This window comes from Numenius arquata, chromosome Z (assembly GCF_964106895.1).
Source record: "Numenius arquata chromosome Z, bNumArq3.hap1.1, whole genome shotgun sequence".
NCBI classification, from domain to species: domain Eukaryota; kingdom Metazoa; phylum Chordata; class Aves; order Charadriiformes; family Scolopacidae; genus Numenius; species Numenius arquata.
In genome coordinates, this window is record NC_133616.1 from 67,803,710 (window position 1) to 67,819,275 (window position 15,566).

Below are 15,566 nucleotides of genomic sequence, written 5' to 3' on the forward strand. Positions count from 1 at the left end.
AAAAAACTTCATATGGGTCAGAGGCCAACGAGGCTTTAGAGAAAGCTCCTGCCTGAGAATGCTGCTGCAACGAGACAGCATAAACACTCCTGAATAATAATCAGAATACAACAGAAGCCCCTCTGTTCCCATCATCAGCCTCTAAATAGCAACTGAGGTAAACCAGCAATAATTGAACAAAGCAACTCACAAATGTTGTGAAAGGAAAAACTCAATTAAGATTTAAATCTGATATTTAAGTGATCTCAGCAGTTAAAATGCCTGCCTTCTACATGATTTCAGTGTACTGAATAAACCAGCAATCTTGGCCACATTCACATAAAACTAGTGTCTTGGTTTTTCTATGTATTTGATTTAAAGATTAAAACTCCCTTTGGAAGCCCATATGCTCAATTTCTAAGGAGCGCACAAAGTAAAAAGGGCAGCGGTTCCAAATACAGACTTAATCAGCTTTGCTGGCTTATTACACCACATCACAGATAGACCTTATTCTTTGTGTTTATGAAAAAGGTGATACTTACCAGTAAAGATATTTGGCCTTCCTTTACAATGTTTAAGATGCTCTTAATTTTTTTCACCTCTTCGCTCTTCTCTTCTGTACCCCCTGCACTGCTCCAGTTCATACTCAGTTCCTCTAGCTGCTTGCTTTCTGCCACTGCTGTCTGCAGGTGGAAAGTCCTCAGGTGGCAGTTTGGCATAGTCTTCTCAGTTTTGTGAGCATGAGAAGCAACAAAAGTCCTGCTGAGGAAGCCCTTGCCCTGGGCTTCAGATTCATGGACTGAGCTACACTTAACTAAAGGCTGGGAAAGCTCTAATTCTTCTGTTAAATGCTTGTGCTGATCAAGGACAATGGGCTGTGTTTTTCTCAGCTGAGAGCCTTTCACAGGAGACAGCACACAGAACTGTGTCCCGCTGGCAGGCGAGCTCTCTGTGTTCCCCGCAGAGCAGGTCTTGCCACTAAGACCATTCACTGTTGAACATACACCCAAAAGTTTTTTCTCAGGAGCTACTTTTGTAAAAGGAACAAGTTGCTGGCTTGATTTAATATAAGGCACATCCAAAATTTCATCCATATCCAGGTCATAGTGCTCCAGCTCCCCAAGCAGAACAGCCGGCTCTATGTTTTTGCTTTTAAGGCTCTCTCCTTCTCCTGGACTCTGGTCATCATTTGGAGGTGTGGACTGAGAATCGCTGCCTTTCTGGTATTCTCCCTTCTGGTTCTTTTGGTCATCACTTTCGTTGTTCTCAGAGCTTTCTGGCTGGTGCTTTAATGGGGAAACCCTCTTCACTGGTCTGAATTTATTGCACACATCGGTGATTCCTGTTGGTTTCTGTGCATTTCCAATAAGAGTTGAGACTCCGCAGTTCCAGCTGCTGCTGGAAACTAGAGAAATAGAAGAATGTGATTTAGAATTGGTTAATACCAGACATGTGACAAGATAAAGCATGCTTTAAAGATATACCTGGCCAAACACTGGAAACAAGAATTACAATGTAACATGCCACATTCATATCTAAGCAGATTTAATGACATCACTATCAAAACAGCTGAAGAATTTGACACTCCAGAAAAGAAACTTTCTTCAAACAGGACATATACTGTAATCAATTATAAATAAAGTAGCTTTAATCCAGTAATAGACATCAATAAGAGCCTAGTGTAGTTTACAGTGATCCTGTCTAACTATGCTAGTTCTCAGTATGGTTTTTTTTTTCTATTGTATGGAGATGCATCATAAGAGTAGGATGATTTTATGGAAGATCAAAAAAAAGGGTTAGTCAAAACATTTTAATGTTTAATGATAGGGCACGTGATATACCCACTCAATGCCATGCTGCCAGTTGTTTTGATGCTCCTCAGTGGCTCGACTCTTGGGTACATAGGCATCTATGTGATGTACTCTTACAACCAGATTCTCTATCTGGGCAGCAGTATCTTGCCACAATGGGGCAGCACAGATGGGTTTGCTTCTGTGCTGCAGGTTGCTCTGCTTTCACTGCTGTAACCACCCCCACAGACCATTTGCCACCATCCATGACCTGGTATAAAGTACTGGCCATTTTTCTCATTCAGCAATATCTAAAGCCAGCTGGATGGCTTTCACCTCTGCAAACTGGCTTGATTCACTTTGTCCTTCAGCAGCTTCTGGAACTTGTTGTATAGGACTACACACAGCACCTTCCACCCTCAGTGTTTTCCTACAATACCACAGGACCCATCAGTGAACAGGGCATATTTCTTCTCATTTTCTGGTAGTTAATTATACAGCGGAGCCTCTTCCACATACATCACCCTCCATCTGGTGATATTCCGAAATTTTTGCCTTCTGGCCAGTCCATGATCACTTCCAGAATTACTGGGTGACTTGGATTTCCCGTTCAAGCCCACTGTGTGATCAGTGTGACCCACTTACTCCACACAGCATCAGTTGCATGATGTGTACAGGGGACCCTCTCTTTGAACATCCAGCCCAGCACTGGCAGTCAGCATGCTTAAGAGGAGCTGTGCTTCGGTACCAACCACTTCTGAAGCAGCTCAAACCCCTTCATATTCTGCCAATCTCAGCTGGAGTATAGGAGGTCTCAGATCGTCTGTATCTCCAACTCCAAAACCCCAGGGGTCGACCACGAGTCTCCCTTGGTCCTTCCTGCCCCAGGCTCCAGGTAGGGCCATTCTCCCTTGCTGTGGTGTAGAGCACATTTTTAACATGTTGCCCTGCCTGGACTGGCTCCAGGGCTACTACATGGACTATTTCCTGCTTAATTTGTTCAAAGGCTTGTTGTTGCTCAGGGCCACATTTAAAATTGTTTTTCTTCTGGGTCACTTGGTATAGAGGGCTTACAATCAGACTGTAGTCTGGGATATGCAACCTCCAAAACCCCACAATGCCTAAGAAAGCTTGTGTTTTCTTTTCACTAGTCAGTGGAGACATAGCTGCTATTTTGTTGATCACATCCATTGGAATTTGATGGCACCCATTTTGTCATTTTATTCCTAAGAAGTGGTTGTCCTTGACATCACTTTGTTTTATGACAAAACCAGCTTTCAGCAAGATTTGAACTATTATATTCCCTTTCTCAGAAACTTCTTTGGCTGTGTTGCCCCATAAGATCATGTCATCAATGTATTGCAGGTGTTCTGGAGCTTCACCCAATTCCAGTGCAGTCTGGATCAGTCCATGACAAATAGTAGGACTATTTTCCACCCCTGGGGCAGTCAATTCCAGGTGAACTGGACACTCCTCCAGGTAGAAGCAAACTGTGGCCTGCACTCTGCTGTCAAAGGGAGTGGGAAAAACACATTAGCAATATCAATTGTGGCAAACCACTTGGCTGCCTTTGACTCCAGTTTGTGTTGAAGTTCTAACATGTCTGGCATGGCAGCACTCAGTGGTGGCATGACTTCATTCGGCCATGATAGCCTACTGTTACTTAGACTTTTACCCCAGCCATATGGGACTATTAAAGGGTAAGCGAGCCTTGCTGATCCCTCCTTGGATCTCCAGCTGACAAATCAGCTTATGGACGGGAATCAGGGAGTCTTGGTTAGTGAGATATTACTGCCAATGCACTGTTGTAATGGCAATCAGCTCCTGTTATTCTCTGACTCTCAGTCACCTCACAACAGAACAGTCTTCCAAGAGACTGGACAGGGCACACAGCTGTTTAATTTCCTCCATCTCTGAGACAGCTATGCCAAAAGCCCACTGGTACCCTTTTAGGTCCTTGAAATACTCTCTCCTGAAGTAATCTGTGCCAAGGATGCACAGAGCCTCTGGGCCAGTCACAATGGGTTGTTTTTGCCACCAATCCCCAGTTAGGCTCACTTCAGCTTCCGATACTGTGAGTTGTTGGGACCCCTCTGTCACTCTAGAAATACAGATGGGTTCTCCCCCTTTATAGTTTGACGGTATTAGGGTACACTGCACACTGGTTTCCACCAGGGCCTTATACTCCTGTGGATCTGATGTGGCAGGCCATTGAATCCACACAGTCCAATAAACCCGGTTGTCCCTTTCCCCCACCTGGTTGGGGGCTCTTACTAAGCAATCTGATTTCTTTGTGTATTTTTTATTCTGTATAGGGGCAACTGATACTGCCATGGGTTGGGTTTTCTACTGGGGTTTAAGTAACCACAGTGCCCGTTGCAGGGGTTGGAGTAGCCGTAGTGCCTGTCATGGGGGTTGCAGTAGCCACAGTACCTGCTAAAGGGGCTGGAGTAGCTGCATATTGAACAGTGTTTGTTAGATACGGGCCAGGGCCCAGCACAGTGCTGTGAGTTGTGCCTCTCTGGAATAGCCACAGCATTTTACTTTCAAATATTCTATCACTTTATCAGGGTCCTGTAGTTGTTCGAGAGTGAAGTTCAAATCCACTGGAGGTGAGAGTTTCTCTAGATACCTGCCCATATTCTCCCACATGCCATGCCACTCATGACTGCCCAGCCTTGGGGCAGATCTCTGGCTGGTAGTCTTAAATAGTTGTGTAACCCTTAGCAAGACCTGAAACACATTCAGGAGATATAGCAATAGAGGCATGCTGGTTTGAACATCCCCAAAATATTCAAAATTCTCAAAAGCTGTGGTATGTGGCCTGAAGGAGAAAAGGGAGGCAAAAGACCTGGGGGAATTATCCACCCCTGTTTCCCCCATAGATTGGGTGTGATTATTAATAAATTCTGAGAAATGGCATCTGAGGTATGGGCAGGACAGCAAAATGCCACATAAGCACACTGACATAACTTTCTGAACAGTGACGCTATCACATCATAAGTTGATATTAGACAGGACAGCAAAATGATAATCCTGATCCCTCTTCCAGAGGTGATAAACAGCATTGCAGGGAGTTCATGGAGCATAAGAATTTACGTAACAGCCATGAGAACCACCAAAGCAACACTGGGACCAGCAACTATTTAACTAATATAACAAATTAGTATAACAAATTTTATTTAACACGCTCTGGTCAGATCTGTAGTTATCTCAACTCTTCGTGCCCCATGTTGGGCACCAAAAAGGACTGTCATGGCTTAGCATCAGCCGGTAACAAAGAACAACAAGGTCTTTCGTTCACTCCTCTCCTCCAGCAGCGGGATGGAGGAAGAATTGGAAGAAAAAAGAAAAACTTGTGGGTTGAGATCAAGGTAGTTTGACAGAACAGCAAATGAAAGAGGAAAACAACAATAATACTGATAGAGGAATATACAAAACACGATTAATGTACAGTCACTCGCTGACTGGAACCCGAAGCCCAGACCACTCTCAAGTGGTGATTCCTGCCCCTCCACCCTGCCCCCAGACAGCTCCCCCAGCTATACACTGAGCACGGTGTCACAGGGTAGCGAACACTCATTTGTCTAGTTTGCATCAGCCGACCCGTCTGTGTCCTGTCCCAGTTCCTCATGAAAATTAACCTTATCTCTGACAGAACCAGGACACCACAGTCAGTGGAACTGTGGCAAAGAGTCTTCCTTATTTTGTTATTTTCAGTTGAGGGCCAGCGCTAAAACCACTAAAGCCTTTAGGCAGTTTCTATGCCCTTTCAATGTACACTAAGAGTTAATGCATTCTGAAAGTCAAGAATACTGTTTAAACAAGGCAGATTTATTACATGGGCTAACTGCGTATCAGTGGGATCTAATTTGTGGTCAAAACACACAATTTGCCATGAACACCTTCCTAAGGAAACAGATATATACACTTTCAGTGCAACATTAATGTCTGAAGTGAAAGATTAGTATGGCTTAGTAGTTACGGATGTCTGAAAATTACCTTAATACTTTTGGAAGCGCTTAAGAATACATTTCCGAAGAAGAAATAAAAATAATAATAATCAAAAGGCATGTAACTTAGTGGGCCAATACAAAGAACGCACTGTACTGACTTATTTATGTATTGTATAAGATTCTAGGTTCAAAGGCCTACACTTTTATGTTGGTTTTATTTACATGTGAAATTTTTTCCAAGTGATACAGGGAAATGGATACCATATGTTTCCCAGCTGTTTTGTCCTGACAGGAACTATTAAGCACTCAGTATGGAAATGAATTCTGTCTGAGTTTTATGAAAACACTGCTTTCAACACAGGGGTCTAGACAGAGGAAAAGGCATCAACATTTTGTTTGTCGTCACTTTATTTAAGCTTGCATTTATTTTGCTGCTTGGCTTTCTCCACTTTCTAACCTTAATAACACACATTTACATAATCCACTGATGACAAAATTTTAAAATCGGACACTGCAAAGAAGCAATGACCTTTGTTACAAATCTGTCTCCGATCTTTGTAAAGTCATGTATTTCTCTTTTCTTACATTACATTTCATAGAGAGCAGAGCAAGGTACTTCCATTTTTTCATTGCTTTTCTTCCCAACATCTCTTTACAAACACTGTTTTTCCAGAAAAAAAAAAAAAAATATGGAAAAACAAGAACAGTTAGCAATATTTTTAGACTTACAAATGTATTCCTCACTTATCTGGGATGATGAATTTGCACTGCAATTAATAGTGTCATTAGAATACAGCATTTAACCACATAGCAGCAGGGAAGGAAAGCAAGTCAGACTGGTAGACACAATCCTTCTTTGTGCTATTTTCTGCTTGGGTGCTGTACAGGCTGCATCAGTGCTTAGGCATGGTTTTCTCTTACACAACGCTGAAACCATAGGCCAAAGTGGACCAAGGCATGGCTTGAATCTCTTCCGTTCTGTTTTCAGATGCCTGTTCCCTGAAGAAGCAAAAGCAAGTGCTGCCTATGTCCTCCAAAGACCAGCACAGCAGGAGTTACGCACATAGTCTTCAACAGCTGCTCCAGGGGAAAAGCCTCTTGCTCATCTCTCCATACTTATGAACTCAGGCAGGGGCCATTAAAAGTCTGGGTCAAATAAATACTGTTTGATTCTTTTATAAACAACAGTAAAGGATGGTCCGAATTTAAGGCAGGGGACTAGAATGTAGAACAGCTAGCTTGATTCCAGAATCTAACAAACAATTCTAGTATACTCTTGGACAAGCCTATCTCTTCTGTGCATTAGTATCTCAAATGTGAAAAGGTGATGACAAATTTTTTTCCATCTATGTTTTCACAATTATTTTTTTAACTTTTATTCACTAATATGAGAGATTTGGATGATGCCGTTGTGTTGGTGAAGTAAAAAGAGAGAAACACAAAAACTGGGGAGATTTCATTCACATCAGTAAAGAAATGTTGTGCTGCCTGATAGACCTGAGATGAGAAAGCATTTCCTTGGCAGTAAAGAAAACAGTATCTGATGAAAACCTGCAAGGGTCAAATTTGCAAAAGTAGTTCTTCACCATATACTGTACTCTATGCTCTTCTTGAGGAAGAGAAAATGAAAAATATAAATAAAAAGGCCTGTAGGGTTATTTATTTATCTGTTTGTTTGTTTATTTATAGATGTCCTAGATCTATTGGGGGCCAATAATCAGAAAAGGGGACAATTAGGAAACAAATGCTCTTGCAATTTAGTCACTTCATCAGATTTTATTTTAGTAATCAAAATTTACCTTGAACTTTCTGAAAAAAGACCCGTGTAACATGTTTCCAATTGGAAGCATCTGTTGACTCTAGAGCATTTTTCAACATCATCTCTGTATTTAGGGCATGGGGAGGTGAAAGGGGGAGTTTTATCTGGCATACAAGCATTTGTAGAATTATAAGGCAACTAAATGAGTTTTGTTCAACCATCAAGACTACCTCATACACAGATGAAACTTTACCCTTGTGAAAGGCAGTTTCTGTGGTACTTACAATCTAATGCGAAACATCAGAACACCTTTAAATTGTCCTGAGTATAATGAAAATAACAAAGAACTTAGCTTTTACTTCAGCTCTATAAGGAAACTGCTACTGAAATTCACTGCTGATGTGTGTGCAAGAGCCTGTATCCTTGGTGTATATATATATATCTCCCCCTTCATATCTATAACTAGATGTGAAGGGGGAGGGGGGTGATAACATCAGGCCTGTCCTTGAGGCTCCTGAGGCAAAAGGAATCCGGGAAACACAGATAAAGGACCACAAAGGAAGGCCACCTGAAGAGTAACACAAAGGAAATGGAGCCATTCCAGATAATAAATTGGCCCTATTGGGTGTCCAGCTGAAATGCCTTTAAACAAATGCACGCAGCATGGGGAACAAGCAAGAGGAGTTAAGAGATGTGCGCACGCCTCCGGGGCTAGGATCTTATTGGCATCACAGAGACGTGGTGGGATGGCTCTTATGACTGGAGTGTTGGAATGGAGGGTTACAGACTCTTCAGGAAGGACAGGCTGGGCAGATGGAGTTGGGGTGTTGCACTCTATGTCAGTGACCAGCTGGAGTGTGTGGAGCTCCACCTGGGGATGGATGAAGACCCGACAGAGAGTTTATGGGTCAGGATTAAAGGGAGAACAGGGGCAAGTGATTTACAGTAGGGGTCTGCTACAGACCACCAGATCAGAGTGACAGGGAGGATGGGGCCCTCTATAGGCAGATAGAAGCAGCATTGCGCTCGCACACTCTGGTCCTCGTGGGGGACTTCAACCACCCCAATATCTGTTGGAAGGACAACACAGCAGGGCACGTGAAATCCAGGAAGTTCTTGGAATGCGTTAATGATAATTTTTTTCTTCAAATGATAGAGGAGCCAACGAGGAGAGGAGCCGTGCTGGACCTTGTCCTTACCAACAAGGAGGGACTGGTGGGGGATATCAAGTTCAAGGGTAGCCTCGGCTGCAGTGACCACATAATGGTAGAATTCAAGATTCATAGGGCAGTGAGGAGGGTGTGCAGCAAGGTCGCTACCCTGAACTTCAGAAGAGCAGACTTTGGTCTCCTGAGAGATCTGATTGGCAGGGTAGTGTGGGAGAAAGACCTGGAGGGGAGAGGGGCCCAAGAAAGCTGGTTGCTATTCAAGGATCGCCTCCTCCAAGCTCAGAAGAGGTGCATCCCAAAAAAGAAGAAGTCAGGCAAAATAGCCAGCAGGCCTGTGTGGATGAACAAGGAACTGCTGGACAAGCTCAGGACCAAAGAGGAGGCCTATAGAGGGTGGAAGCAGGGACGGGTAAAATGGGCAGAATATAAAGAAACTGTCCGAGTGGCCAGGAACCAGATCAGGCAAGCGAAAGCCCAGGCAGAACAGAAATCTAGCCAGGGACATCAAAAACAATTAGAAAAACTTCTACAGACATGTCAGGGACAAAGGCAAGACTAGGGAAGCTGTGGGCCCCCTCTGGAAGGAAACGGGAGACCTGGCCTCCCAGGATATGGACAAGGCTGAGCTACTGAACAATTTTTTTGCCTCAGTCTTCACCGGCAAGGGCTCTAAGCACACTGCCCAAGTCACGGAAGGCAAAACCAGGGGCTCTGCAAATGAAGAACTGCCCACAGTAGGAGAAGATCAGGTTCAAGACCACCTAAGGAGCCTGAAGGTGCATAAGTCCATGGGACCTGACAAAATCCATCCACGGGTCCTGAGGGAGCTGGCGGACAAAGTTGCCAAGCCGCTTTCCATCATATTTGAGAAATCGTGGCAACCTGGCAAAGTTCCCGCTTACTGGAAAAAGGGGAACAAAACCCCAATATTCAAAAAAGGAAAAAAGGAAGACCCAGGGAACTATAGGCCAGTCAGCCTCACCTCTGTGCCTGGCAAGATCATGGAGCAGATCCTCCTGGAATCTCTGCTGAGGCACGTGGAAAATAATGAGGTGATTGGGGACAGCCAACACGGCTTCACCAAGGGCAAATTGTGCCTGACAAATTTGGTGGCCTTTTACAATAGTGCCACAGGCTTGGTGGACAAGGGCAGAGCAACAGACGTCATGTACCTGGACTTATGCAAAGCGTTTGACACTGTCCCGCACGACATCCTGGTCTCAAAATTGGAAAGTCATGGGTTCGATGGATGGACCACTCGGTGGATAAGGAACTGGCTGAATCGCTGCACTCAAAGGGTTGTGGTCAATGGTTCAATGTCCAATTGGCGGCCAGTGACGAGTGGTGTTCCTCAGGGGTCAGTACTGGGACCAGTGCTGTTCAACATCTTTGTCGGAGACATGGACAGTGGGATAGCGTGCACCCTCCGCAAGTCTGCCAACAACACCAAGCTCAGTGGCGCAGTTGACACGCTGGAGGGAAGGGATGCCATCCAGAGGGACCTGGACAGGCTTGAGAGGTGGGCTTGTGCAAACCACAAGAAGTTCAACCAGGCCAAGTACAGGGTCCTGCACCTGAGACGTGGCAATCCCAGGCACAAATACAGGTTGGGCGGAGAACGGCTAGAGAGCAGCCCTGAGGAGAAGGACTTGGGAGTACTCGCGGATGAGAAGCTCGACATGAGCCAGCATTGCACGCTGGCAGCCCAGAAAGCCAACCGCATCCTGGGTCGCATCAAAAGAAGTGTGGCCAGCAGGTTGAGGGAGGTGATTCTGCCCCTCTGCTCTTGTGAGACCTCACCTGGAATACTGTGTCTAGCTTTGGAGTACTCAACACAGGAAGGACATGGACCTGTTGGAACGGGTCCAGCGGAGGGCCACGAAGATGATCAGAGGGATGGAGCACCTCTCCTGTGAAGACAGGCTGAGAGAGCTGGGGTTGTTCATCCTGGAGAAGAGAAGGCTCCGGGGAGACCTCATAGCAGCCTTCCAATATCTGAAGGGAGCCTACAGGAGAGCCGGAGAGGGACTCTGTCAGGAAGCGTAGTGACAGGACAAGGGGTAATCGTTTTAAATTGGAAGAGGGGAGATTTAGATTAGATATTAGGAGGAAATTCTTTACTGCGAGGGTGGTGAGGCACTGGAACGGGTTGCCCAGGGAGGTTGTGGATGCCCCATCCCTCGAAGTGTTTAAGCCAGGCTGGATGGGGTTTTGAGCAACCTGCTCTAGTGGAGGTGTTCCTGCCCATTGTAGGGGACTTGGAACTCGATGATCTTTAAGGTCCCTTCCAACTCTAACCATTCTATGATTCCATGATTCTATGATTCTATATGGGTACAGTGACATTCTTTAAACGATGATGATGGCTTCATGAAGTCTACAGCACTGGTGACACAAATAGGAGGTGGCAATAGGTGGTATCACTCATCATACCATTACAAAGTGAACTGAACACACTGCAAAGTGGTACTTGTAGATGTTGCTATGGCCAAATCTTTATGCACCGAGGATGACTCACATTCAAAGAGCACTGACTGACTGAGGAAATGGTCAAACAATGTGTTTCTGTCACCATCACCATGGTCTCATTTAGGTTTATGCTTTGACCAATGTTCTGTAGTCGTGAATGCTGCTGTTGAACAGCTGGGACATACAATAGGCGGTGGTGCAGGCAAGCATGAAAATGGATTAAAAGGTCTGAGTCATTTGCAGATCAGCTGGCAACTGAGTCCATATTGCTCTCCTAGGTCACTTGATACCTACACACCAGTTCAACAGAAATGAAAAAGGGTATCAATTCAATCCTGTTCTTCCATAGGTGTTCTTCCCCATTACTATGCTACACTCTTCAGTGAAATCCTTGAGCCTTTTTAGCTTGCTATCTCTGTTCCTTCTCAGGATGGAGAGCAATATCTTATAGTTAACTGTGTTGAACCACTGTCCAGGAGAAAAACTGGATGACTTCCCTTTATCCGAATAGTTATCAATCAACCGTGCCATTAATGCTTCCACCTAATGACCTGATCTGCATCCAGACTGTGCTAACTCTAAATTCTTCATATTTCAACCCTAGTTTTCTATGAACTCCATGCCTGTGCAGTCACAAACCACAGTAAAACTGAGAATAAAGGAGAACAACATGCTTCTTGGGCCCTGGACCTGAGAATTCTGGACTATTGTAAGACCAGCTACTGATTTTATCATGCCTAATAGATCTTTCAGTGGTCTATGAACCTCTAAGGTTGAATCAGTTATTTCTTGTTGACAAGGAAGTGGAAGTATTATGGTTGCTTCCCTAATAACATTTCCCCAAAGTAACTTGGTTGCAAAATTCTTTGTTGCAGCATTCATTTGGAATATAGGTTCTTGAGCAATCTGGTGTAACTGGAACTGCTCTAAGCACAGGGAGGTGGATAAGATGGTCTTCAGAGGTGCCTTCTGACTTAAGTTATGCTATGATGAAGATGTAACCACCCTGAAAGAATGTCACCTGCCTGCAGGTTGTTGCAAAACAAAGTGCAAAACTGACAAAGAGACAAGAGAAGACACTGTTTGGGGGCTTTTACCTCAAGATCTTGTCAACATGTACTTGGAAACTCCTAGTACACAATACTGGGAGGTCCTCTCTACCCTGGCTGACAATACAACACGAAGCTTCCTTATCATTTAAGCTCCAATTGTTCACCCTCTAAAAAGGCTAAAGAGGTCGACCTTGTGAACTACTGACCAGTCAGCCTCACCTTTTTGCCTGGGAAGGTTGTGGAACAGATCCTCCTGAAGCTACGTGAAGGCATATGGATGTCAGAGAGGTGAGTAGAGACAGCCAACTATGCTTTACCAAGGGAAAATCATAGCTGACTCTTTCATCTTAGTGGCCTTCTACAACGGAGTGACTGCATCAGTGGACAAGGTACTGATGTCATCTATCTTGACTTCTGTAAGGCCTTTGACACAGTCTCCCTCCCAACATTCTTGCCTCTAATTTAGAGAGATAGGTTGATGGATGGACTACTTGGTGCAAAAGAAATTGCAAATATTCAAATGGAGGTTAGTAACAAGTGGTGTTCCTCGGGAATTTTTATTGGGATTTTTCAATATTTTTATTAATGACATAGTCATTGGGATTGAGTGCACCCTCAGCAAATTTTCAGATGGCATCAAGTTGAGTGGTGCAGTTGGTTTGCTTGAGGGAAGGGATGCCATCTAAAGGCACCTTAACCAGGCCTGAGGACTGGGCTTATGTGAACCTCATGAAGTTCAACAAGGTCAAGTGCAAGGTCTTGCAATCTTATGATGAGGGTGGTGAGATACTGGAACAAGTCGCAGAGAATTTGTGAATGCGCCATCCCTGGAACTGTTCAAAGGTCAAGCTGGATGTGGCTTTGAGCAACGCAATCTAGTGAAAGATGTCCCATGAAACGGGGGTTGGATTAGATGATCTATGAAGATCCCTTCCAACGCAAACAATTTTAGGATTCTACGATTCTATAAATAAGAAAGAACAAACTCTGTTAGGTTGACTCCATTGCTGCCAAAGGATGAATACATTGAAATGACTTCCTTTTACCTGAAACACTTCTTCCTTGCTTTAAGAATTCACTTACTTTGGAGTTTACTTCACTTTCCATCATCAATGCTTAAGAAGCCTGGGATTAGCATTTGACAACTGCCCATATCTATTAAATATTTTTTTTAAATGCAGTATTTCACTATATTGCTTATGTACTATATCATCTTTTGGGGGCCTGCAGTAAGTATATACAAAGTTTCACTTTTGGAGTTTTACTGTCCTCTGAAAGAAATGCCTGATCTTCTTCCTTGTGATATGATTTTAGCAGATACCCTTGAATCAATTAAGACTTGTACTCATTCCAGGCCCATTTAAAGCACTGTGATTTTGACTTTGCATATAGACACTGAGGTGTTGTCTACCCTACGGAAACTTCTAGAAAATTCCTCATACTTGTTAACATCAATTTATCTCCAACATTGGCAGCAATATGGGGGTCCAAGAGACGGAGAAAGGGATGTCCCTTCCATATTGATGGATAATCAAAACCAGTTCTGAATATCTATGTACTGTTTTATCAATATCACTGAAATAATATTTAACAATTTTAACTGAAGGTGGCACTGTTTTACAGTTTTAATATATTAATAACTTGCAGGATACATTTTAGGGTTTGTTCCCATTTAAGTGGAATTTGAAGCCACTCTAAAGAAGAAAGAAAGTGTAAACAGGGTAAATAATAATTCGTCCTTGTAAATAACAATGCGTCTTTTCCAGGTAATTCAAACATTAATACAAGCCTCAGTGAATGAACAATTTTTCTTATCTTGGCTTGAGGAAGAATACCACAAAATTGTCATTTTTAAAGTAGAATACAGAAGAGGTGAAGAAAATTTCAAAATTAACAAATTGGGTTTACCCTTGTCCCAACTGATCTAAGGATGTAAAAGTGAGGTAGCAAGTAAAGTTCTACTGAAAAGTCAGAAGTCATCATTCTGGCACAAAATGTGTGAAACAGGAAGAGGGATGATGTGAAAATGAGGTAGGAAAAGAGCTTATATATAGCTATCATGAGTGTCACAGTATACTAGTCATTGTTTTTTTCTGAGAAAATTCTTCAGTATTCTACCAAGGAATTATCCAATCAATTTTGTATTGTTCCAGACATATTTATCTGGGTGGTAATTGGAGCACAACAGGCTCTGTGAAATTAATCCCATGTAACACTGCCTCCAAATCAAATTTTACTTTAATTTCTCTTATAGCTAAAAAACTACCAAGAGCTTGAGATGGAAATTGTGTGCAATTTTATATTCACTGATTTATTTCTTTTACTGAAATAGGAAACTAATCTTATGAATAATTTTGTGAATGACATTTATTTTGGGAATTAATAAAGCAGTGCAGAAAGATAACTGCTGGAGATTAAAGATGAACTTGCTTTTATCAACCTGTGAATAAAGGTCTAGAGTATGATATTGTCCTCATTTGAGACATACATTTAATGACAACCAAAAGTCATCATAGCTGACAGAACGTACTTCAACAATGATATGGCTCAGTGAAGCTTGTTGAACACAGATGTCTTGAACCATTTGCTCAAGCGGCCTTAGAAAATCTGCCCAGAAAGAAAGCAACCAATTTCATGCTTAATAACAAAAGAATAAAGAATTGATTTCTCTTTCAGTTCATCATTCTACATTAGACAATGCCAGAAATCAATGGGCTAACACTTCATTTCAGAAAAATGAGTTATCTGGACCCATTTTTAAACTATACTCTTTAATTTTCTATCTTTGAAGAAGAACAATGACCATCTTAGTGTTATTATGCTAGCTACAAAGATCATTCTCTTGAAGAGAAAACAAATACCCTTAATTATGCTTTATTATGGATAAACCAGGATTTCCCCTACACCTTTTCTCCAATCTCATATATATGTAATCTGGGGGTATTGACACACATACTTTTTCTCCAAGGATCCCTTGAAATTTTCCTGAGTCTGAACTCCCTAAATCCAAGGAAGGACACAGAAGAGTCAGGAGTAAGAATGTACTGAATGCATGACTTTTACACACATCTTGCAAAAGGGTGAGGAAGGAACCACAGACCTTGCCACCAGTACAGATCACTGGCCAGTGATGTCCAATTAAGGTAGGTGATAATGGAAATTCAGGGAGGAAAAACCACACATAGGGAAATCCTCTCTCAGACTTTCTAATCTCTCCTTTCTAATCTTTTCCAAAAGAAAAAGTAATTTCAGCAGAAGCTACAGGCAGGCAGAAAGAGTTAAACAAACCCAAAAATATGTTGAAAGGTCTATGTCAAATGCTTGAGAAAGCATGCGGACTGGTAAACACTGGTATGTTTACCTAGGATTAAAAGTGCTTAGAGTAATTTGAA

General features: G+C 42.9%; 1 protein-coding gene across 2 annotated transcripts in view; it reads right to left on the reverse strand.

Annotated features, from left to right (window-relative positions):
• SNCAIP (synuclein alpha interacting protein) overlaps positions 1-15,566 on the reverse strand; it is a 58,220-nt gene that overhangs the window by 29,485 nt on the left and 13,169 nt on the right. For both annotated transcript variants that reach the window (XM_074166025.1, XM_074166024.1), the window contains exon 3: positions 522-1,384. In XM_074166025.1, coding sequence (XP_074022126.1) covers positions 522-1,384 — 863 coding nt within the window. The remainder of the gene's footprint in view (positions 1-521; positions 1,385-15,566) is intronic.